Source organism: Centrocercus urophasianus, unplaced genomic scaffold (assembly GCF_019232065.1).
Source record: "Centrocercus urophasianus isolate 14NV4802_14NV808 unplaced genomic scaffold, USGS_Curo_1.0 seq_34, whole genome shotgun sequence".
Taxonomy (NCBI): domain Eukaryota; kingdom Metazoa; phylum Chordata; class Aves; order Galliformes; family Phasianidae; genus Centrocercus; species Centrocercus urophasianus.
The window spans coordinates 5,242,586-5,262,928 of NW_024884911.1; the positions used below are offsets into that span (position 1 = coordinate 5,242,586).

General features: G+C 45.4%; 3 protein-coding genes and 1 long non-coding RNA gene across 4 annotated transcripts; 2 read left to right on the forward strand and 2 right to left on the reverse strand.

Moving 5' to 3' along the window:
- Positions 1-409: 409 nt before the first annotated feature.
- Positions 410-3,969, reverse strand: LOC122166658 (surfeit locus protein 1). Its single transcript, XM_042830566.1, has 9 exons — positions 3,864-3,969; positions 3,510-3,588; positions 3,264-3,391; positions 2,806-2,888; positions 2,526-2,717; positions 1,926-1,998; positions 1,458-1,620; positions 1,116-1,197; positions 410-861 (listed from the first exon to the last, which is right to left on the reverse strand). Exons 1-9 carry the CDS (start codon positions 3,924-3,926, stop codon positions 795-797), a joined length of 930 nt encoding a protein of 309 aa, XP_042686500.1. The 5' UTR covers positions 3,927-3,969; the 3' UTR covers positions 410-794.
- Positions 3,970-4,061: 92 nt separating this feature from the next.
- On the forward strand, positions 4,062-7,099 carry SURF2 (surfeit 2). The gene is made up of 6 exons (XM_042830568.1): positions 4,062-4,171; positions 4,440-4,594; positions 4,747-4,850; positions 5,287-5,490; positions 6,073-6,242; positions 7,001-7,099. Exons 1-6 carry the CDS (start codon positions 4,097-4,099, stop codon positions 7,082-7,084), a joined length of 792 nt encoding a protein of 263 aa, XP_042686502.1. The 5' UTR covers positions 4,062-4,096; the 3' UTR covers positions 7,085-7,099.
- Positions 7,100-8,748: 1,649 nt separating this feature from the next.
- SURF4 (surfeit 4) lies at positions 8,749-20,279 on the reverse strand. Its single transcript, XM_042830567.1, has 6 exons — positions 20,062-20,279; positions 13,521-13,707; positions 12,315-12,391; positions 11,665-11,708; positions 10,533-10,719; positions 8,749-10,237 (listed from the first exon to the last, which is right to left on the reverse strand). Exons 1-6 carry the CDS (start codon positions 20,107-20,109, stop codon positions 9,971-9,973), a joined length of 810 nt encoding a protein of 269 aa, XP_042686501.1. The 5' UTR covers positions 20,110-20,279; the 3' UTR covers positions 8,749-9,970.
- Positions 14,739-19,778, forward strand: LOC122166662. The gene is made up of 3 exons (XR_006170857.1): positions 14,739-15,013; positions 15,370-18,245; positions 18,891-19,778. It is a non-coding gene; the product is annotated as an uncharacterized LOC122166662 (long non-coding RNA).
- Positions 20,280-20,343: the final 64 nt, after the last annotated feature.

A 20,343-nucleotide genomic window follows, 5' to 3' on the forward strand; every position in this document is an offset into this window, starting at 1 on the left:
CATCATTAGTGCCTAGGCTTAATTACTGCATGGATTTTGTAAAGGCATGTTGATACAGTTGTGACACTTCACTGGATTAAAAAAATCAGGACCTTTAAAGGTTTGTGATGCCTTTTTCCATGACAAGTGAAGGCACGCTAAAGGGTGAAGGAAGTATCTAACTCTACTTACCCTTCTGTTCTTTGCTGGCTGTTGACTTTGGTCTTGTGGCATTCTTGGAGGCAACAAGCTTGGTGGTAAGGCCTTCAGCCCAAACTGAGGCAGCTCTGTGTTATTTCTGCTGGCCCTGATGATGTTCTTGCAAAGCTGCACGCTGTCTCACTCAAACTGGAGTCTGCAGTTGCTACATTTAAGGGCATTTATGTCCCTCTTTAAGTTGTAAGATATGCAATATAAATCACAAGGCAAGCACTAACAGCCTGTTTTATTTATCCTCATGGAGCTGCAGTGTCCCTGTCTTGAATTCAGGAATGACTGCCATGTGAAAAATTTTGACTGATAAAATCCCTTGCCCTCATTTGCTTACACTGAAGATAGAAAATAGAGCAGTGGAGAAGAAAAGGTTTTCTACTGTTGGACAGTTTGGTCACAAGCTACAAAAATGCATTCTGCACATGTTCAGAAAGCTGATGTAAGCAAGCGTGCCAACACCCATCACTAATTCTGAAGTTCAGTGCTTCCAAACTGCTGTCAGCATCAGCTGGGAAGTCCTGTGCCCTGAGACTGACTTCTTCAGGACTGATCAGGCTGCAGTCTTGACTGTAGTACAGCAGAGCAGAAATTAATCCTTCCCCTCATAGAGGTATTTTCTGTATGAATTTTCTGTACCACAAGAAGGAAGTTGCAGCACACAAGCCATACCTGTGACAAGAAGTAAAAAAACAACATCTACATGGTATTTCCAAAATTGATTAAAAGTTCCTTAAATCAACTGCAGTTCAATACTAAAGTTATTTCAGACTATCTGGGAAATACCACTCAGCTTCAAACAGTTTGCAGCTGAAGATCTCATCAGTCTCCTTGATGCAGGAGCAAGAATGCCAGGAAAAAATTATTTCCTTGCTTCCAGTGGATTCAACACAAAGCAGAAGTCAGACACTGGCTGGGTAACTTACCAGGTAATGATGTACTGCATGTGCTCGTTTCTCAGGCTCACTCTTGTCTGACCTCCAATGGGCCCTCCTGGCACTGTGCTTCCTGTAGGTACAGCACACTGTCAGATGTTTGGTCTGCAAAGCCCTGAGCTGCCCCTGCTCTGCCAAGTGAGCAGCTGACTGAGTGAGAGTCCCAAAGACAGCCCACTTCTCTGGGCAGCGGTGTTCCCAAGTTACTTAGCTTCAAAACCTTGTACAGTAAATAGTGCAGTACCTCTGGAAATGCCTTAGGGAAATACATCACAGAGAAAAGGGGCAGACTGACATGAACTGGTTGTGGATTTGGGTTCCTTTGTGACTTACTGAAATCTGCATCAATGAAGATGGGCTCAGCACCGGTCACCTTGGCCATAGCCTCCAGGTCCCGATAGTGCCAGCGGTTCTTTTCAATGTTATTTTCAGGTACAAAAGGTTGCCGTTTTTCTGATAACCTCACCACCCCTGTGAGGTCGATTTCTTCTTCAATCTGAAATGCAGAGGAGGAAAAAAAGGAATCTCTCAAAGATTCATTTCTAGCATACCTGGACCTGGTAGTACATCACCTGCAAGGTCTGGTTATAAGGAAGTTAGCAGGTTGTGCTACAGTGCTGTAACACGGCAGGGAAAAAGGCAGATGCCTTGTTTACTTCATCAAAGGCATCAAGAAAAGGCACCTTTAAGAAGTGCAGTGACTCATGAACGTGGCTGTTGCCTTTCTTGGTTTGTCAAAAGCATCTCTGGGCAAGCACAGGTCAGAAAGTAACGCGCAAGATTTCCCTGTATCCCTCTTACCTGTCCCTTCAGCCTGGTCTCTGGTTTCAGTTTCTTTTTGGGCACAAATCCTCGGTTGACTAAAATTGTGACTCTAGAGTTACAAAAACAGGACAAATATACGTCATGAATTAAAGGAAATTCTTGCTCCTGTCTACAGCCATAAGAAAACATAAATACAATCTGGAATCAAGACTCAAGCACCTAAGAGACAGATGCATTTTAAGGGAGAGGTAGACATACAAACCCAATCACTATCATTGCTTTCTGCAGCTCCTGAAAGGAGGCTGCAGTGAGGAGGGGGACAGTCTCTTTTCTAAGGTGACAAATAATGGGACAGGAGGAAATGGTTTCAAGCTGCAGCTTTAGATTAGATATTAAGGCAAATTTCTTCATGGAAAGAGTGATCAGGAATTGGAAGGGGCTGCCCAGGGGAGTGGTGGAGCTCCCATCCTTGGAGGTATTTAAGGGAGGTGTGGATGTGGCACTAAGGATTAAGGACAGGACCCAGGTTGATGGTTGGATATCGTGATCCCAAAGCTTTTTTCCAACCTAGGTGATTCTATGATTCAGATATTTGAAAAGAAATGAGTTGCTCGTGTGAGCTACCACTTAACTCACCCTAGTTCTGTGCAGTAGAAAGGAGTAATGACATTTGCTCCATTTTCTGCATGGGATGTCAGCTTCCCAGCTTCTCTGGCTTCTCTCTCTGGGTCCACAAGTGACCGTGGCAAAATGTAGAGCTCCTTGGAGTGGTCAAAATGCCCTCGGACCTTTACAGGCCTGTACTCCAATTCCTTCAATTCCATAGGGCTGCAGAGAACAAGATGAAACGAAAATCACAGTTGTGATAGGCAAATTACACGGCGGGATTTTACTGTGGAACTCTTAGCTTCCTTACTCTAATGTCAGAGGGATGGGCTCTGAGGAAAGTCTGGATGCCAGCCGTGCAATCAAATCTAATTTCCATTTTCGACGCTGAATCTGGAAGTACACAAACACAAAAGGAATTCCTATTGGTAGACCAGAGCAATGTAACGATCATTGCAAGCCTTAAAATCTATTTCCTGGTCATAAGTTTGTCCTGACCATAAACAAAACAAATTGAGATATGAAAATGGAGACTGCTGACTTTGTCTGGGGAAAATATTTATAACAAAAGTGTTAAAAAAAATATGAATCTCTCCATCAAAGACTTGCACGAACCTCACCAGTGTGCAGTGGGAAAGCAGAAAGGTAAAATATCAGCAAATCTTTGCCCTGCCTATGGCACGATCTATAGCAAACAGCCTGAGACTGAAACCCTGACAGCCCCAAAGCGCTCATCTCTGAAGAAATGCAGCATGTGCTGGCTGGTACCTGCCATGTGCCCAGACAGAACGCAGTCAGGGGCACGAGGAGGAGGCCCCACTTCAGCCAGACGTCCTCTCCCGATGCACTGGTGGCTGTCGTGGAGCTTCGTGGGCTGCAGAGCCTCAAGCAAACATCTGCAGAGAACCAGAATGAGGAACCGGACAGCAACAGGAGGAGAGCTGATAAATTCCTTTGGGAATGGCACCTCAGTGTGAGGCTGAAAGTGACAGAACCCCACACAGATCTGCTCACCTCTCTGCTGGGTCACAGCAGAACCTGCTTTTGTTCGGGGAAAGCCAAACAACGTTCTTCTGGGCAAGCAATGCGGTATCTACGGAAACCAAACAACATCCTTTGCAGCCTCTCTGCATTGCACGCGTTCCATCTAGATGCTATCGGCTGTCCCACCACCACAAATGACCCTTCCATACCTGCTACCCGCACGCATGTGTTTGTATTACAGCACGTACACAGCGCTGCCGTTTGCTTTCAAATAAATGCCAGGCGAGTGCCTTTCCTTCTCTCTCTCTCTCGCTCGGTGCCCAGCAAGGCCCTCCCCGCCCCCTCGGAGCCCACCCAGCCCTTCCCGCTGCTCTCAGCGCTCACCCCGGCCCTTCGCTCTCGCAGCAGCCGCGGCCCCGCACGCAGCAACAGCCCCCACACCGCCATGGGGCAACGCCGCCGTCGTCTCCGCTCCGCCCAGGCTGACCGCGGCTGCCGCCCCTCTAGCTCCCCCTCTCTATGGTACCGCCGCTTCCCGGAGAGGCCCGTACCGGAAGTGAGGAGGCTCCTGTCTGGCAGCGCCTCTCTATGGTGAGGTGGGGCTTTGCGGCGTGCTCATGGCGGAGGTGCCCGAGGAGGTGCGGCTCTTCCTGCGGCAGCACCCGCTGCTCAGCCTCGCGGAGTCGGGCAAGGTGGGCAGCAGCAGTCTGCGGATGGAGCTGGGGAGGGGGGGTGCTGGGGCCGCGTTACCTGAGGAGAGGCTGGAGCGCTTCCCATGAGGGGAACGAGGCCGCTTGAGCTCAGCCCCCAGGCCGAAGGAGTTTCTCCCGCTGTGTAAATCGGGGAGGGTTGGGGAGGAAGGCCCTGAGAGGAGCTGGGGTCGGCCCTGCTCTGCCCTGCCCTGCCCTGCCCTCCCCCGGGTCATCTCTGAGCTCTCTGACCGAGACTCCTCGTTCTCAGGTGCGGTGCCGGCTGACCGGCCACGAGCTGCCGTGCCGACTGTCGGAGCTGCAGGCTTACACCGACGGCAGGAAATACCGACGGCTGATAAAGACATCCAGAGAATTTGATTATGGCACCTTCGAGCCCCATATTGTGCCCAGCACAAAGAACCTGTGGGTATTCCAGTGCATTCAGTCTCAGTGGCTGAGCGAAGATCTTTTACTTGTTTGTTACATTTGAGCACAGTATGTGTAAGTGAAGGGTTATTAGGTAGCTTGCTTAAAGTCTGTTTGTGGCTCTTTCTTTTTTTGTGTGTGTGTCTCAGACATCAGCTGTTCTGCAAACTCACTCTCAGACACATCAACAAGCTTCCAGAGCACGTCCTGCGTCACGTCCAAGGGAAACGCTATCAGAAGGCACTGAAAACATGTAAGTTGGCTGGCTGTACCTTCAGAAAAGCTGCTTTCTCCCCTGAGCTGTTGAAGTTCCAGTAGCTGTATATGAAGGGAATGGGTAAGTTTGCTCTAGTTGACAGCAATTTGCTGCAATTGCTTTGTGTGCATCTCAGCTGGGAAGGAAGGTCCCGAGAGCAGGGATCAGCTGGCTTCTTTAGCAGATACTTTGGAGCATTCTTATTTGGAAGGAGTGGTACAGAAGATTCCCCAGAGTAGGGGTTAACTTTCCAGCTTTAAGAGTATCTGCATTAACATCTTTCATGGTCTGCAGTATCGTGTTGATTATGTGAACATGTACTGGAGCTTGACGTGCTTCTGAGTCGCATTTAATATAAAGTAGACCCGGCAGTAAATAGGACTCAGGGCTTGGGCAGCTTTGCTAAGTGCTGCTCAATCCCTTGCACCATTAGATGAGAAGTGCCAGAAGGAAGGGGTGAAGTATGTCCCTGCCTGCTTGCGGCAGAAGCAGCAGCAGAGACAGCGCGCTGACGACCAAACGAATGGGAGCAGGCAGCCTCACAGAACAGAAGAATTCTGGGAGCCCAGCTCTCCCAGGACAGATGAGGATGAGGACGGAGAGGAGACGGACGACAGCATGAGCGATCTGTACCCACGTGAGTAAGAGCATTGCCATCGTGTGTGTCCTGCAGCAGGTTTGTCAGCTCATTGCCTCACAGTGCCTTGGTACTGCTGCTGTCTGCTCGCATGCTGGAGGCGTGACCTCCTTCCAGTTTGAGGTTCTTGGATTTGGTAAAAGCTTTCCACTGCCAAATGTGAAATAGCAGTTATCACACAGCTGGATCCCGTAAGGTGTGAGGGAGGGATACAGGATCTGCTGTTTTTTGCTTTAGGTATCACTGCTCTCCTTATTTCTCAGCAAGTCCCGCAGCCTGATGGGAGCTGGTAAGGCTGTTCAACTTACATCTGGAAAACACTGCCTTGCTGTAGGAGAGCAGAGCTTTAAGACCCCAGAACTGCCTGTGTTGCCTGGTTCCCAGATCTGGGCTAATGAGAGCACCAGGTGTTTTTCTAATAAAACTTCAGTGCGTTTGTTACTGAGTATTTCAGTAGTGATGTATATGATGGGGTAATCCTTGGAGGCCAGAGTCAGCTTAGATGAGCAGAAAATAAGGTTACGGGTTATCAGAGCCTGTGTGCACAAAGAACTGATCCTGAACTAAACCTTTTTATTTTAGCTGGACTCTTCCCAGAAAAAAGCCCAGCAGCTCCACAAAACACAGAGGCCAACGATGGTTTTGCAACAGACAGCGAGGACGATGGGGCCGAGCTGAGTAGGGAGAACGGTGACATGAATGGAGATGGTGACAGAATGGATGTCAGCAGAGCAGCTGGCAAGAGGGGAAAGGTGGGAGTCACTTTGCTGTGTGTAGCAGATGGGGAGCGTGAACAGCCATCGTGCTATCCTGTAGGTGGTTTCGGATCTGTTCCTGTCTGAGAATCAGCAGAAGGTGTAAATCTATTTGGGAGAATACTTTCTCCATGTGCCAGCCATTGACTTGCATCCTGAGGTGTGAATTAGTAGCAGTAAATGTTTATCCTGTCTTCTCCAACTGGGGATCTTACTTCCTGTATAAATATCTCATCTTTGATTGAATCCTGCTGTACCATCTTGACAGTAAGACTGTGGGTTCTGTAATCCTCCTCCATACACACACACACACACAGCTAAACAGTTCCAAAGTCATGAACTTGTCCTACACCTTTTTCTGCTCCTACCTGAGGAGCTGACCAGGTCCTGCCTTTGGGTGTGCTTACAGGAGGGTGTGCCCAGATCTTTCTCAGTTTGGGAAGCAGACATGTCGTATACATGAAGGTGAATAAACTCTCTTAGGAATCCTTTCTGATTGTATCAGTTGAAAGGTTAAGGCTGGATGAAGTTTAGGTTCATTTCTGTGGGGAGAGGGCCACTGTTTGCATCTGATGAAACCTCAGAGATGCTGACGTGCAGGATAGGGCAAAAAACCACCATGGCTGCCCTGTGCCCTGGGCTGTGCTTGTTCTGTCTCTTGGTAAAGGAGAGCACGCTTGATTTCTCTTTAAGCAGTTTGGGGCAAGGCTGGGTTTAGTTTCTGGAAAAAGCTGATCGATTTTTTCTTTCTACAGAAACAGTCCGGCCCTTCAAAGAAAAAATTCAAGAGCTGTCATCAAAAACCCAAAAAGTTCAAGAAAACAACCAACGGTAAATAAATTTTTATGATAAAAACGCAGCTTGAAGCGTCTTGTGTAACAATTCCAGGTGGTGCACAAGACCAAAGCGTTCACCTGTAAGCCCTGCTGCCCGTTCCAGTTAACTGTTACAGCAGGGAGAAACAGCAAGGGGGAACTGAACTGCATGTTAAAGCTTTCTCCATCCACTACTCACAGAACAAGAATTACTACAGCAACATAAAGGCAAAGCCACTGCTTGGAACTCTTTCCAAAGAGAAAAAGCATGCACGTTTAAGTGTCACTAGTCATACACTTCAAGTGGATACAAAGATGCCATTTGTTTTTATTTTGATTGTTTCAAAAATCAAAACATTTTCAAACACAACTAAGGTACAAAATACAGCATAAAATGAGAATTTATACTTATTTTTTTTTTTTTTCCACATAGAAAGCAAAAATATATTCAGAATGAATTCCAGAACACTTTGCAGAGCCAATTGATAACTGACATCCTGTTTCTCAGCCACTGGGGGAGGTCACTGTATTTTTGGGAGATGTGTGAATACAGCAGTGTATGTAAGATACCAGAATCTTCTGTACCAGGACTCACAGCTGTAAGTCCACATATTGCGCTGCCTAGAAATACCTTGTAATGCCCTCCACCTTACAGTGCCTCTTCAGTACCAGAATACTTCTGCTGCAAGAGGCAGTAACAGTTCCCTTTTTGGGGTCTTTTATTGGAAGTTGGACTCTTTATTTTCACACAGGAAACTGGTCAGTATTTCAGACTAGTCCATCATCCAGCTCCTTAGTTAGACAGGACACAAAGAACAAGCTGAGGAAGCTGACTAAGGGTACCTACAGAAATTCAATTTATAAATACTACAAACACCAACAGCAGTTGAGAGATCTGAGAATGGCTGTCTTGATGTAGTCTAACAGTTATAGGACCTGCAGTGAAACTGAGCAAAGAACATCCTGTGCTGCACATCAGGAATTGAAAGGACTAGTTTAGTTTGCTATAAAGAGACAGGCACAGTTAACACTTGAGGTAAAAACCTCTCCTGCAAAACCTATTTAAAAGGAAGCCTTCTAAGTGACCTGAACTTCAATGCTGGCTTCCTCTCATCTACCCCCAAATACTCATCTTCCTCCCCTCTTCAGCAGCAGCACATCCTGTGGTTACATGGGATGCTTTTCCCTTAGGATGACAGAATCACTGCTTTAACACTCAGCAGCACCCTTCTGTTTGCCATCTGTTCTATTTAGACTAGTTTTCTCACCTAATAACCATCCAGGAGAACTGTCCAAACCAGTATCCTTACTAGGTAACCCAGGTAATTAGTTCCTGCTGGAGATGGTTCAGCTGAATTGCTCCTTGAACAAACAGCACAGCAGCTTTCTCAAGGGAGACAAGAAATCAGGGTAACGTTAGCAAGTTGGTAGGGCTCATGCTCTCTAAAAATCTAGAGTGCTTTCATGATCTCATGAAACAGGTTTATCTACCAGCAGAGGACAAAAATGCCTCCTCTAAGCAGCATTCACTAAGCATGTTCATGGCACAGAGGCTGTGGCACTGAGGTAAAAACAGAGCCTTGCTCTCTCCTCACTTTTAAGCTGAGGCCTTCCTTCTGAACATGGAAGTTACGCTCCTGACTGCTTACTCACTGTGCAGGCTTTGCACTTGCATTCTTCAACTATAACTGCCTGTAATACACAGTTGAGAACTGGGACTATGGCAGCACACAGCTGACTTCCATGCTCCTTCCCTATGCATCTCAGGTGTACCCAAGATATCATGGGGAAGAGTGAGACTTGGAGCTCAGCACTCCAACCCTTCCACTGTTCAGTCAGCTGAAGCTTTTGCAGCTGAGACTGACAGAAGTGAATCAAAAAAGCAAGAAGACTATAGTAATTAGAAGACTGACTGCTCTCATCTTGCATGTATTTTGTGCGGGGAAAAAGGGAGTTTCCATGGTTCTGGATAAATACTTTCACCAGTAACCTGCAATTCAGGCGTGAATTCGGAGCATACATGGATGGACGATGGGTGGAAACTGGTTAATAGCAGAAAGGAGCTTTTATTATGGAACGTGCAGCATAACGAGGCTCGCTTCCTTGGGAACCCAGGAGGGGGCAACTCTGGGAAAAGAGCGTTGAGTAAAAAGTTCTTTTGGCACAGAATTCTACCAGCATCTAATGTTCTGTCTCTTCAGGAGTAGCTTGCCCCTTCCCTCTTAAAATCTCATAAGCAAGAAGGAATATGACCCCTCAAGAACAGAGCCGTAACTTGTTGGAAAACTCTCCCTTTTCTTACCTAAAGGAGGTTACAGTTACTTTCAGGATTTTCTTTTTGCCTTCCATTTGGGTGCAGGAAAGACCTCCTTCTTGCTAAAAGGAAAGTAATAATGGATTTACAGGCCCTCTGAATAGCAAAATAGCCATGAGTTCTTTTGACACTGCTTTCCACCTTGATTAGCAATGCTATAACCAGTGGAACTCCTTATACACAAGATAGATCTGATGAGGGTGAAAAAGGGGATCCACTTTTAAGTTATAGCTAAAATCCAACATCACACTGAGTGGTACAGCTGTACTTCTCACAGTACTCCAAATTTTAAAACAATGCGGACTTTAAAGAGAGCAACCATTCTACTGCAACTCACTGAAGTACCAGCAAAATGCAGGTTTGCTGGGTTAGTTCCAAATCTAGAAAGTTAGAATGATAAGCCTAGGCAACATTCCTTGAAGAAATGGGATTTTATCTATGATATTACTGGTGCCATCGTAAATCAAATTCAAAACATCTGTGCCTTTAATAAGAAGGGGGCATGTATGTGTAAAATGCTGGCAGTTTTTGTTGAATCCATACAGAATCAGTTCTGATCTTAACATGTTATGTCCCAAAAAGTGTTGCTATTCCTGTTACCACTCTTTCTTCTTCTCATCCATGGAGACTCCACCAGGACCCAGTGCAACCACAAGGAGGAGCCCTCCAATTACAGACATGGTCTGGAAGAAATCATATTTGAGGAAGTCGTGCATGGGCTTGTAGGCTGGGATGGTCCAGAAGGCATTGAAGTAGATGTTGATGCCAAAAAGCCAGATGACTAGAGTCAAGGCAGCCAGCTTCGTCTTGAAGCCAATTGCCACCAAGATGATCAGGGCTGTGCCCACAATGTTTTGCAGAATCTGCAAAGAGGGGAGGTTAAAAAAGAAAAAAAGAAGTCAAAACCCAAAAAGCAACGCTCCCACCAACACACCAAGTAAGATTTTGTGTCTCTTAAACGGATACACAGACATCAGAGCATGGATAAGCTGTTCATCAGAGCAAGCTGTCTTAGTACAGATAATCTAGTAACATTTTTTTCTAAATATTAATTAAAAAAGACTTTAATGAGAAGCAATGAGTAAGACCGACAGCCAACCTGGGAGGTAGCACTTTATTCCAGTTCCTCAACCCATACTTTTTGCTCACGATACTTACATAAAAGAAGTTCATGTCAAAATGCAGCAGTGTCATGAACATGAGGACCAGCAGCACACGGCCCCCAAGCTGCATGTACTGCTTAGGAGAGCTCTCCCGCATAGTGGGGACACCAGCAAACATGCTCTTCCCCTCTGAGCGTGACTCAGCCAAAAGCAGCAGCAAGCCTCCCCCCAGGGCAAGGTTCCTACAAAAAGATACAAGTGGAAAATAAAAGCTTTCTTTTTTAAACAAAACAAAACCAACACAACTGGATCTATAGAGAAATACAAACTATTAAGTCTTATCTGACAATTTTAACTCTAAAGAATCTGAATACTAGTGAGAAGTGATTACTCTGTAACCTGCACTGTGTGCCTGCATGAGAATTTGCAGCTGAAACAGCAGCTTTGTACACAGTGTAGGTTTACACAAGCCTGCATAGACACACACAGCCTGCTAGAGAAGTCTGGCACATGCAGTTCAGGCACAGCTGCTTAGCGTTTGTTATTCTGTGCCTCTGGTTTAACTATATATGCCAAAAAGTCCAGAGTTTGCTTTGAGAACACAGAAAAGCAGTACTGCTAGGAGAAGTTACACATTTACAGGGTTGTAGTAAGCCCAAGAGCACAGATCTTGTGCTGCTACCCCTGTCCTACCCTCAGGGGAGAGGGGTGAGAAGGTAACAGCCACCACTTCACATTTTACAGGAAAGTTCATCATTATCAATAAACTTGTCCTCAACTTATGGAAGATGATACAGACTCGAAATCCCAGAAACCATCCTAGTACCTAAACCTTTCAGTTTTCTCAAATAACACCTTTGGTCTCACATGTAAGCACAGTTGCTCTTTTAACTGTTTAGGAAACAGCAGCTCGCTGATCCAATCCAGATCCTGAGCTCTCGGCAAGGATGGCACAGCAGCAGTTAGATCTTTGTGGGTCAGGATTAGTCTCTTCCTTCTGCAGTGTTGAACCTGCTGCCTATAGCTTATACGAGTGCTGTATATATATTAAGTGCTGGGATATGAATACAAGCAGGCCATCTGTAAAATCTTTCCAGCACTCTGTCCAAAGATAATTCTCTGTCAGAGAATGGAAGCAACAGACAAAAGCTTTTGTTGTGCTTTGATAAAAACTGAAGTAGTCATACCTCATCAAGAACTTCAGGTCCCATAGAATGCTGTATGCAATAGTCTAGGCAAAGAATAAAATAAGTTGAAAACACCATGTACATTGTGCTGAAGTTCTGCATATTTGTTATATTCTCAAACATGTACCATCCATACAAAAGTCAATTAAAAGTACCTTACACTACAGGCAACAAGCTAAACTACACCACCACAGTCCTGTGAGTCAGTGTAAAACAGAACTGAAGCCAGAATTTAACTTGTGCTTCAGCCCCCACAAAAACCATCTGTTTTAGAAAAAATGTTTCAACTTAAAAGGTTCTCTGTCACGGTGGACAGTCCTTCAGAATAACTGTGCTGAATGCCAAAGCAACTGCAAGATCCATGCTTGGTACATTACTGATGTACAGGTAAACTGCAAGTCACTTCTGCTAAATTGGTCAAGGTCAAGTATCGAATCAACAGCTCCAGTTGACTAATTACAATTATATCCAAGGATCTGTTGGACATGCCAGAAGAACAGAAACTGCAAGACAATTCAATGTCACTGAGGACTGGCATTAGGCCAGGGTGGATAAAAATTCTGGGTATTTAAATATGCTGGTCATACTGCAGCTAAGAGAGAAGACTTGAAAGCTATGGTTTAAAAGGTCTGAAGACTCAAGCCTCCTACCTGTAATGCTATAATTCCAAACAGTCCAAAGCAGGCATATTGCACAAAGTTCCTACTCAGCACCAGGATACAGCCGCCTGAGTTGGGGAAATTGAACACAGTTACACTTCTGGCTTGCACAGGAACAGATGCTGCAGGAATGCTAACTTGTTTTGAACTGAGCAGAATCAGATCTCTGTCAGCTGTGCTGAGGAGAGTCAGCTAGGATTAATGGCACGCTGACACAAATCAGTTTCAGAATCAGTGTTTTTGAACACGTTTAAAAAAGATATGTTTGGAATAATCCCATTTATTTCATAAAGAGGAAGCATATGCTGGATGCAGCCCACAGTACGCAGCACTCCGGAGCAGCTGTCAGTATTAAAGCATAAAAAAGAAGCTGCAGAGAAACTCAACTCATCAGAAGGTGAGATTTTGCTTTGCTCTTTCACTTTTTATTCTTTTATTAATGATAACTGTTAGGGCAAACATGCTGCACTCTTTTGCTTTGAAAGCTTTTAGATCTTTCCTCAAGTGTTCCAACAAAAAGCACTGACATGGGAACTATTAACTACATTGAATTAATCTGGAAATAGAATGGTAAAAAACCAAACCCAGGCACAAAAAGTGAAATTAGCAGAGCAATCAAGGACAACAGATGAAGAACATAATGTAAACAGATAAGATGTTATTCCTCTCAATTTCTGGACACCAATTTCACTCAGGAAATATCCAGATGTTCTGCTTCAGGGCTTTGAGTGCCTTTGATATAAGCACTCTCTTGTGGTTGAGGTGCACCAACTGCAGAATAAGACTCTGCCAGTGAGATTAATCTCTATTTACAAAAAAAAAAAAAGCAGACTGTGAAAGTCTTACCAGTGCCCCATTTAAGAAAATGTGATTATTCAACTCAGAGAACTCAGAATTGTGGGAGTGTTTATAGATGGATGGACAGAATTGAAAATAAAACTGTCCTAATAGACTCCTGGCACCTGACTCAAAGGTAATGGGTCACAAGATATTCCTGCACTTGGTTTCCAGGAAAACCTGAAGCAGGTCAGTTCTTTTCATTCAGCCCGTGGAGCTCAACTCTAAGCTATTAACGGCTGTTAACAAATCAATGAGGTGTCCCGTGCTTACATGATTCACAGTGCTTGCATGAGCCACGGGGTGGCAGACACACTGGAGTGCTCAGGCATCCACCTTAACAGCTTTAGAGCCACTTACTCAGCTGTCCGAAGAGATTTACGAACACAAAGATGGAGGCCAGGAAATAGCCACAGTTCCACGTTCCATCAATGTAATCCCTCTGTTCGCTCCACTGGAACCACATGCGGATGCCATCCTCCAGGAAGGTGCTGATGAGGCACAGGCGGGCCACGTGGGGGAGGTACTGCTTTGTCACCCTCAGGAACTGCGGGCAGACAGCACAGTTAGCAGGGGAGGGAGGGCAGAGGGCAAGGTGATACTGCAGGCATAAGAGATCCACTGTTCTCATGCACACACCATCATCAACACCTAGAGGGAAACACAGGCTTGGCGCTACAATTTAATGAATTTCTCCGCCATTCCAGTTTAAGAACACTTGGGAGAAGTAGGGGAAAATTAGTTTTCATGCTCTGCCTGAAGAGGATTTTGGCCAAGGACTCGGGGAAAAGCAGATTCCAGCAGCACCCATGTAACTAGAACTGTGTTTTGATGGAGCTCTTACTGGAGGAAGGCTGACCTTGGTTTTAGTTTGTCTCAGTTTCATGTTACAGCTCAACTGATCTATCAGATAGCCAGGAGCTGAAAGGGCAATCCTACTCCCACCCACATGCTCAGGCACTCAACACCCTGTAACAAACTGATTCAGGGAGTGAGGCTGACAGAGGGCTAACTGCAGTAAGATTAAAAAGCATGAATATGCTTTCTGCCAAGCTAGTTCCCTCTAGCAGCTCATAGAGGCACCACTGCAAAGTATGCGTCTATGTGGAACCTCACCTATACACACAGAAAAACATACTGCATCTGGATTATGACAAGTGCTCAACTTTGTCACACAGCTTCCTGAAGGGAATTGCTAATTAATTACTTAAAGGAGATTTCCACTAGGCATTATCACTCTGAATGCAAGGCAGCACCCAGCTGCCCGCTGCACACACTGCTTTGGCTTGGCCACATCTCTAGAAAGACACATGGAGCGAGTGCGCACTGCTGCTCAGGCAAAAGCTGTCTAGTAAGTAACACATGTAAATAAACCTCAAACTAACTCCACAAGATCAACCAGCAGGCTTTCCACCTTCACATGAAGCAGTTTGGGCAGGCTGACACCTGTGAAAGTCAATGCCTGTGTTACAAGACTTCATGCAGAACGGCCAGACTTACCAGAAATCCCCAATGCGGAATTAGGAGGAGCCATTTAACAGAACTCCAGCATCCCACACAAAGATTGATGCACTGCAAAGCACACGAAGCATGAAGAGGGCATGGGGAAGGCCACATGTGCACAGGTGTTTGCCAGACGGCACTGAACTTTGTAACAAAGCGGAAGAAACGGCAGACCAAGCTTTTCTTTCCTGATTCAGAACTCACTTTGTCTTCGGGTTTGTCAGTACAGCTAATGAGTTTATTTCTGGTCAGAATATTTTCTGAGGCTCCGGAAGCTTTCAGTACACATGGGAGCGAATGGAAGGGACACGAAAACCATTTCTGCAAGTTTTCACTTATCACACTAATTAGTAAGTACTAAAGGCTGTATCAAATCCTATGGAAATTAAAAGCTTTGCTTACTCTGTAACTGAAGATTATCACAAGAAAAAACGATCTAGCAAACATGCTTAACAGTTAATATCAGAACAAACTACACTAGCTGTACTGTATGCATCCAGAGTCTAAGGGTCAAGATTGGAGTTAACTAAGTGCACATTAAGCACAGCTGTACTCTGACTTGGGGCTGCTACCTCAGACTCGTTAAAGCCATGGTAACAGTTGGATGAATGAGTCAGAAAAAGAATTTGTGATCTTTGTCACTGAAGGAGAAACATCTTGGTTTACAGCTCTCTTCTCTCTCTTATTTCACTGTGTGTTTGGACAGCCTGAGGTGAAGAATACTACAGATGAAGTTATTTTGGAAATAGTAAAAGCCAGAAGTAAACAAAATAATAGTTCCCTGCCAAGCTGCAAAACAGGTAACCTTGGTCAAGAGGGATGAAGCACAAGAAGGAAATGCAAGAGGACAGGGACTGAGCACCTGTAAGAAAAGCAGAAGGAAAAAACAAATAAACCACTGCTGTGGAAAGCCTGAAAAAAGAAGGAAGTATTACAGAGGATATCCACTGCCAGACTTCATCTCTGCGGCTTTTGAAGTGGGTCATGTAAGTTTATCTCTCTTTCTCTTCCTTGAAAGAGCTGCCAAGAGTACAGAGCAGAGAGCCAAAAAGACATTTAGCATTTACCTGTTCTCTTGGCATGTAACAGGAATTTAACACTATCTATTAAACACAAGTGTGAACGTCCAATCAGCTGAAGACAAGTCAGAGCGACTGAGGCCTAAAGCAGCCGCAGTGCTAAGCAACCTTATCACGACATGCACCATCTCTAGACATCCATAAGTCATGGGGCTGCATTTATTTAGCTACACACGAGCTGAAGCCATGATGTGCAGCCAGTTTAAAGCAAATTTCAAAGTTCAGAAACAGACTGCATAAACTAGAAAAGGATAGAAAGCCCAAAACAAGAGACTGGTGAGGAAGATCCAGAAAGAGGAAGAATATCTGAATTATTTTATGTCAAAATTCACTTGATGTCTTGTGTGGCAGTTACATGACAAGAAGAGAACAGAAGTAATTTAGGCAAGGACAGAACAAATTAAAGAAACAGGTCTCTGGAAGTAGGACTGAACTAAAGCTATTAGAAATCCAACCTCGTCTCTACACAACATTAGCAGCACGTAGCTGAACACGCTGCTTTTTGAGCCCCCTTCCTATGCTGGTGCATGATTCACATAGATAAAAAGTAGCATGAAACTCTGCAGCTGATAAATGTAGCCAGGCAGTACAGGGGTCTCAAAACACACACCACTGCACACACTGCACTTAAGCAAAAATGAAGTGCTGAGACAGACAGAGGTGGCAGCATTAAAGACTCCATGTCCAGCAATCAGGTGGCTTATTCTGCTCTGGGCTTTGCAGCAATTGTTCTTAGCACACGCTGCCTCCCTGCAAGAGTCAAACACCTAGGGAAAAGATAACAAAATACTGAAGCAAAACTGTCTGACAGGAGAACAGCTGGAGCTGTGATGGCAGTCAAGTCATTAGCATACAGCAGAGGAGCTCCGTGTTGCCACTTCCCCCTCCAATGGGATTAGGAGGGCAAACAGATTTAAATGCTTCTCTCAGTTTGACATGCAAAGGCACACAGGATGATCCAGGAACACCAATATCCAATCTCTGTTCAAAACCTGCTTTTCCAAAATGAGGCATGAAAGATTCAAACCTTTGAAAGGAACAGGCCCAAAGAAACGTAACAGAGAGATCCTTTTTCAACTCCTATGCTCTCTCAAATATATTCCCACCTCCAAATCTGTAAGCATGCAAGAATTCTCATTTTCCTCCAGATTTGCGAGTCTGATTCTACCGAACTTAGCAGAAATGCTTTGACAATGAAGACATCCAAAGTCTAAACACAAAGACTTTTCTCATTTATGTGTTCATCATGTGTTGTGATCACAGTGCTGAACAACCATCTGTTACTACAGAACAACTCTTCTGGGCTTCAGAACATTACCAGTTCAGAGCCTCTGATGAAGATCTACTTGAAAGATCTGCTGTGATTTTGGTTAAGGGGATGCTTTGTTCTCAAGTGAGCTGACAGCTCTAGTAGATACCACTGATTTTCAAGAGCAGGATGCTTGCTACATTTTCATCAACCTGTGTATAAAATTTGTGGAGACCTCACCTAATAATCACAAGGACAGCAGCAGCCATCACATACACAAACAAGTATGAGAGCCTCATCAACAAAAGGCAAAAAAAGAGCTCTGATCCACCAGAACATTTAGTCTTAATCACGTTTTTAAATGCACTAAGATTTCTCATGACAATGCTTTTCACTTACAGAATGTGCTTTATATCAACTCCCTTTTCAAGACGATTATTCAATCAAATCCTTAGAATGATATTCCTTAGTCATCTACTGCATATTGCTGTCACTACTCATGGGAAGAGTCTTCCCCAGCCTGAGAGGAATAGGCTGCATTTGGTTTAGAATGATAAAGAATCAGTACACCAGCATGACTAAGCCAGAGCTTCCAGATTCAGTTCCTTAATATAAAGGTCAGACTAACAATGAAATGTTTTCTTCTCCCTTTTATTACCTTCAAAATGGGATAGAGAAATGTTAGAATTAGCTGAATAACATGCAACAGCATTTACATAGGAAAATTAACTGAAACCCCAGCCTGGTTCTCCCTTACAGTCCTTTCACTGCAGTACAATGACTCAATGTCTCATTGCATTTTTGTCCTTTTTTTTTTTCCCTTCAGAATGGCAGAAATACCAGGCACCCACATTCCTAAAAATTACTGCAGACATTAGAAAAGTTGCTTGAGATTGGCTTTGCTTTATGGGGATTACAAAAGAGAGGCCTACAGTTCTCCAGCTTAAACAACCACTACATACAGCTTTTCTTTGTCAGCATAAGAACAGTGCATGGTGACTGCACTGACAAGCTCAACATGTGCTATTTTAACAAGTATCACTACTGCACACCCACAGGCTACAGATGTGTGCTAAGCTAAACTACTGGCCAGTGTTCACCACAAATGATGTAGCCACCTTGTTATCACCCCAGTCCTCCACTCCAGTAATCCTCTTGTGCAGGGGCTGGTGCCTAAGCATAAAGACAAATGAGCCAATTGAAAATGAAGACTTGAATTCTTTCAGCCAGTTCAGCTTGCCAAGCTGGTGACAGGTAAGTGCTAATGTGTGAGAAGGAAAGTGAAACATGGCCTTGGGAAAAGTGGGACAGCTCTGGTCAGTGACAGCTAGCTGCCCCGCAAGCTTAGCTGCCTTGCAAGGCCATGTCTTCAACGCAGTACTCCACTCTACTGGGATGGTTCACCTGAGAATCAAGAGCCACTTGTTTTACCTCCTGGGAACCTTCTGATGAGTATCTTGACATTTAATGGGTAGTTTTCTTAATTCAAATGGAAATTGAAGCGTTGGAGAAAAACTAAGCCTCAGCGTTTGAACTTAAGAAAAATATGATTCTTGCTTTTATGACATACTCAGTACTTACTGATAAGCCACAGAAGTAGCTGCAACATTCTCACAGTGCTTTATATCACAGAAAGAAAGACTTGTCAGGTTTTGAATACAAGGAAGAAAGCAAGGTTATCAATGAGAGTGTATTCAGGTCCCCCACATAATTGCCCAACTTCTCTAACTCCCTCACTAAGAGATCCAACATACTGACAGTCCAGATGCCCTAGTTATCTTTTTTAGCTCAACGTGAACTAAGTTTCCATAATGTCAAGTGCTCACTTCACAACATATACCAAAGGTTATTGTTTGGTAACTCTCTCCATTCCCATACTGGTGTGATACCGCGTTTTAGCAACAGGCACAGCACTGAAATGATCCGATTGAGCAAGGAGGCAGCCATTTGGAAGCAGGAACATCGCAGCTACTTGAGAGGCAGCAGTTATTTTGCAATCTGATGGGTAAGTGCATGTAAACACCCCAAATTCTGTGACTAAGGGAAAGATTCATCTTTAAATAGTATGTGCTCAAACACAAATCAAATCAGCCATTTAAAACTCATTTCAGAAGGGAGCAGGTCATAATTCTGGTGGACAAAAGAGCTTTCACTACTATGAAAAGTGGGGGTTAGAGACATCTAGAAATAGGCACACAGGAACAAACAGAGAGGTGTTATAAAAAGGTCAGGACAACAGCGTAAATTTTGGCAAGCAACCTGACTGCTATATTGACAGCTTACATTCACCTTTAGAGAACAGGGTAAGTACAGGCTGATGAAAATAATTAGAACACTCATTAAATCGGGTGCTGCCACACGCCACAAGCTCTAAAATGAGTCTTCCATCCGGGGCAGGGAGGAAATGCTGAGCAGGTCTTCCCAGCAGTGACAGCACAGCCCATGGTGCTGCAAGCATTGTACCACTGACTGTTCAGAAGTTTAAACTGCACAGATGGGTAGAATAAGGTTTTCCCAAAGAATGTGATAAACTGTTATTAGATGTTAGATCTTATTTTCAATTACACAAATCACTACAACAAAAGCCTTTCTGACGCTACCGCTGCTTACACACAAAATATTCCTGCTGTCACATGCAGTGATTATAAGCTTCTATTTCACAGAAACCTGTAATGGCTGAAATCAAGGTGAGAAGCACCGACACAACACCTGCTCATTTGCTTTCCTCCCACCCCAGCCGCAAGCACAGCACCCCACGGCCAGGGCCTCCTCGCTGGGAGCCTCCCCAGCAGCCAAGGCCTCGTAAACCACCAGAAATGGAGCCCATCGCCTTCCCTCCACACACCCCGCGGGCAAACCTCGGCCTCCCGCTCTCCCCCCGCACACCCAGCAGCGGGAGGAGGCCGGCCGGCCTCAGCTCCAGCTCAACCACCCGGCGGGCAGGGAACACCACGGCCTCTCCGCCCCGTGAGAGCCCGCAGCCGCTCCCTCAGCGCCGGATCCCAGCTTCAGCCCGCCTCACCGCCCCCTCCCCACCCCAGGCCTTCCCCGGGGCCCAGCGCTCACCCACCTGATCCGCGAAGTCCTCCGCGGTGCTCATGATATCGTTCTGACCCATCGCAGCGGGGAAAGGAGCGCCGCTGCTATCACGCGCCTCGGGCCCGGCCTCGCGCTGAGGGGCTGCGGCCGCCGGGAAGGAAGAAGGAAGGAAGAAAAGGAAAGAAGAGGAAGGCGAGCGCCGGGCCGCGCCGCACCGCACCACCGCTGCTACTGCCACGTAGGCCAGGCCTTAAAGGCGCCGCGCGGGCGGCAGCGCCAACACACGCGGGGCGGGCGGGGCCCGGCAGGAGGG

Excerpts from the sequence above, each read along its gene's own strand:
- LOC122166658 (XM_042830566.1), bottom strand. The coding sequence starts at position 3,926 with ATGGCGGTGTGGGGGCTGTTGCTGCGTGCGGGGCCGCGGCTGCTGCGA. Across the intron at positions 1,621-1,925 it reads AGACCAGGCTGAAGGGACAG|ATTGAAGAAGAAATCGACCT; the intron begins GTAAGAGGGATA and ends TCTGCATTTCAG. Across the intron at positions 1,198-1,457 it reads CTTCATTGATGCAGATTTCA|GAAGCACAGTGCCAGGAGGG; the intron begins GTAAGTCACAAA and ends CTGTACCTACAG.
- SURF2 (XM_042830568.1), top strand. The coding sequence starts at position 4,097 with ATGGCGGAGGTGCCCGAGGAGGTGCGGCTCTTCCTGCGGCAGCACCCG. Across the intron at positions 4,172-4,439 it reads GCCTCGCGGAGTCGGGCAAG|GTGCGGTGCCGGCTGACCGG; the intron begins GTGGGCAGCAGC and ends CCTCGTTCTCAG. Across the intron at positions 5,491-6,072 it reads CATGAGCGATCTGTACCCAC|CTGGACTCTTCCCAGAAAAA; the intron begins GTGAGTAAGAGC and ends TTTTTATTTTAG.
- SURF4 (XM_042830567.1), bottom strand. The coding sequence starts at position 20,109 with ATGGGTCAGAACGATATCATGAGCACCGCGGAGGACTTCGCGGATCAG. Across the intron at positions 13,708-20,061 it reads CGGAGGACTTCGCGGATCAG|TTCCTGAGGGTGACAAAGCA; the intron begins GTGGGTGAGCGC and ends GTCTGCCCGCAG. Across the intron at positions 10,238-10,532 it reads TTGACATGAACTTCTTTTAT|ATTCTGCAAAACATTGTGGG; the intron begins GTAAGTATCGTG and ends CCCTCTTTGCAG.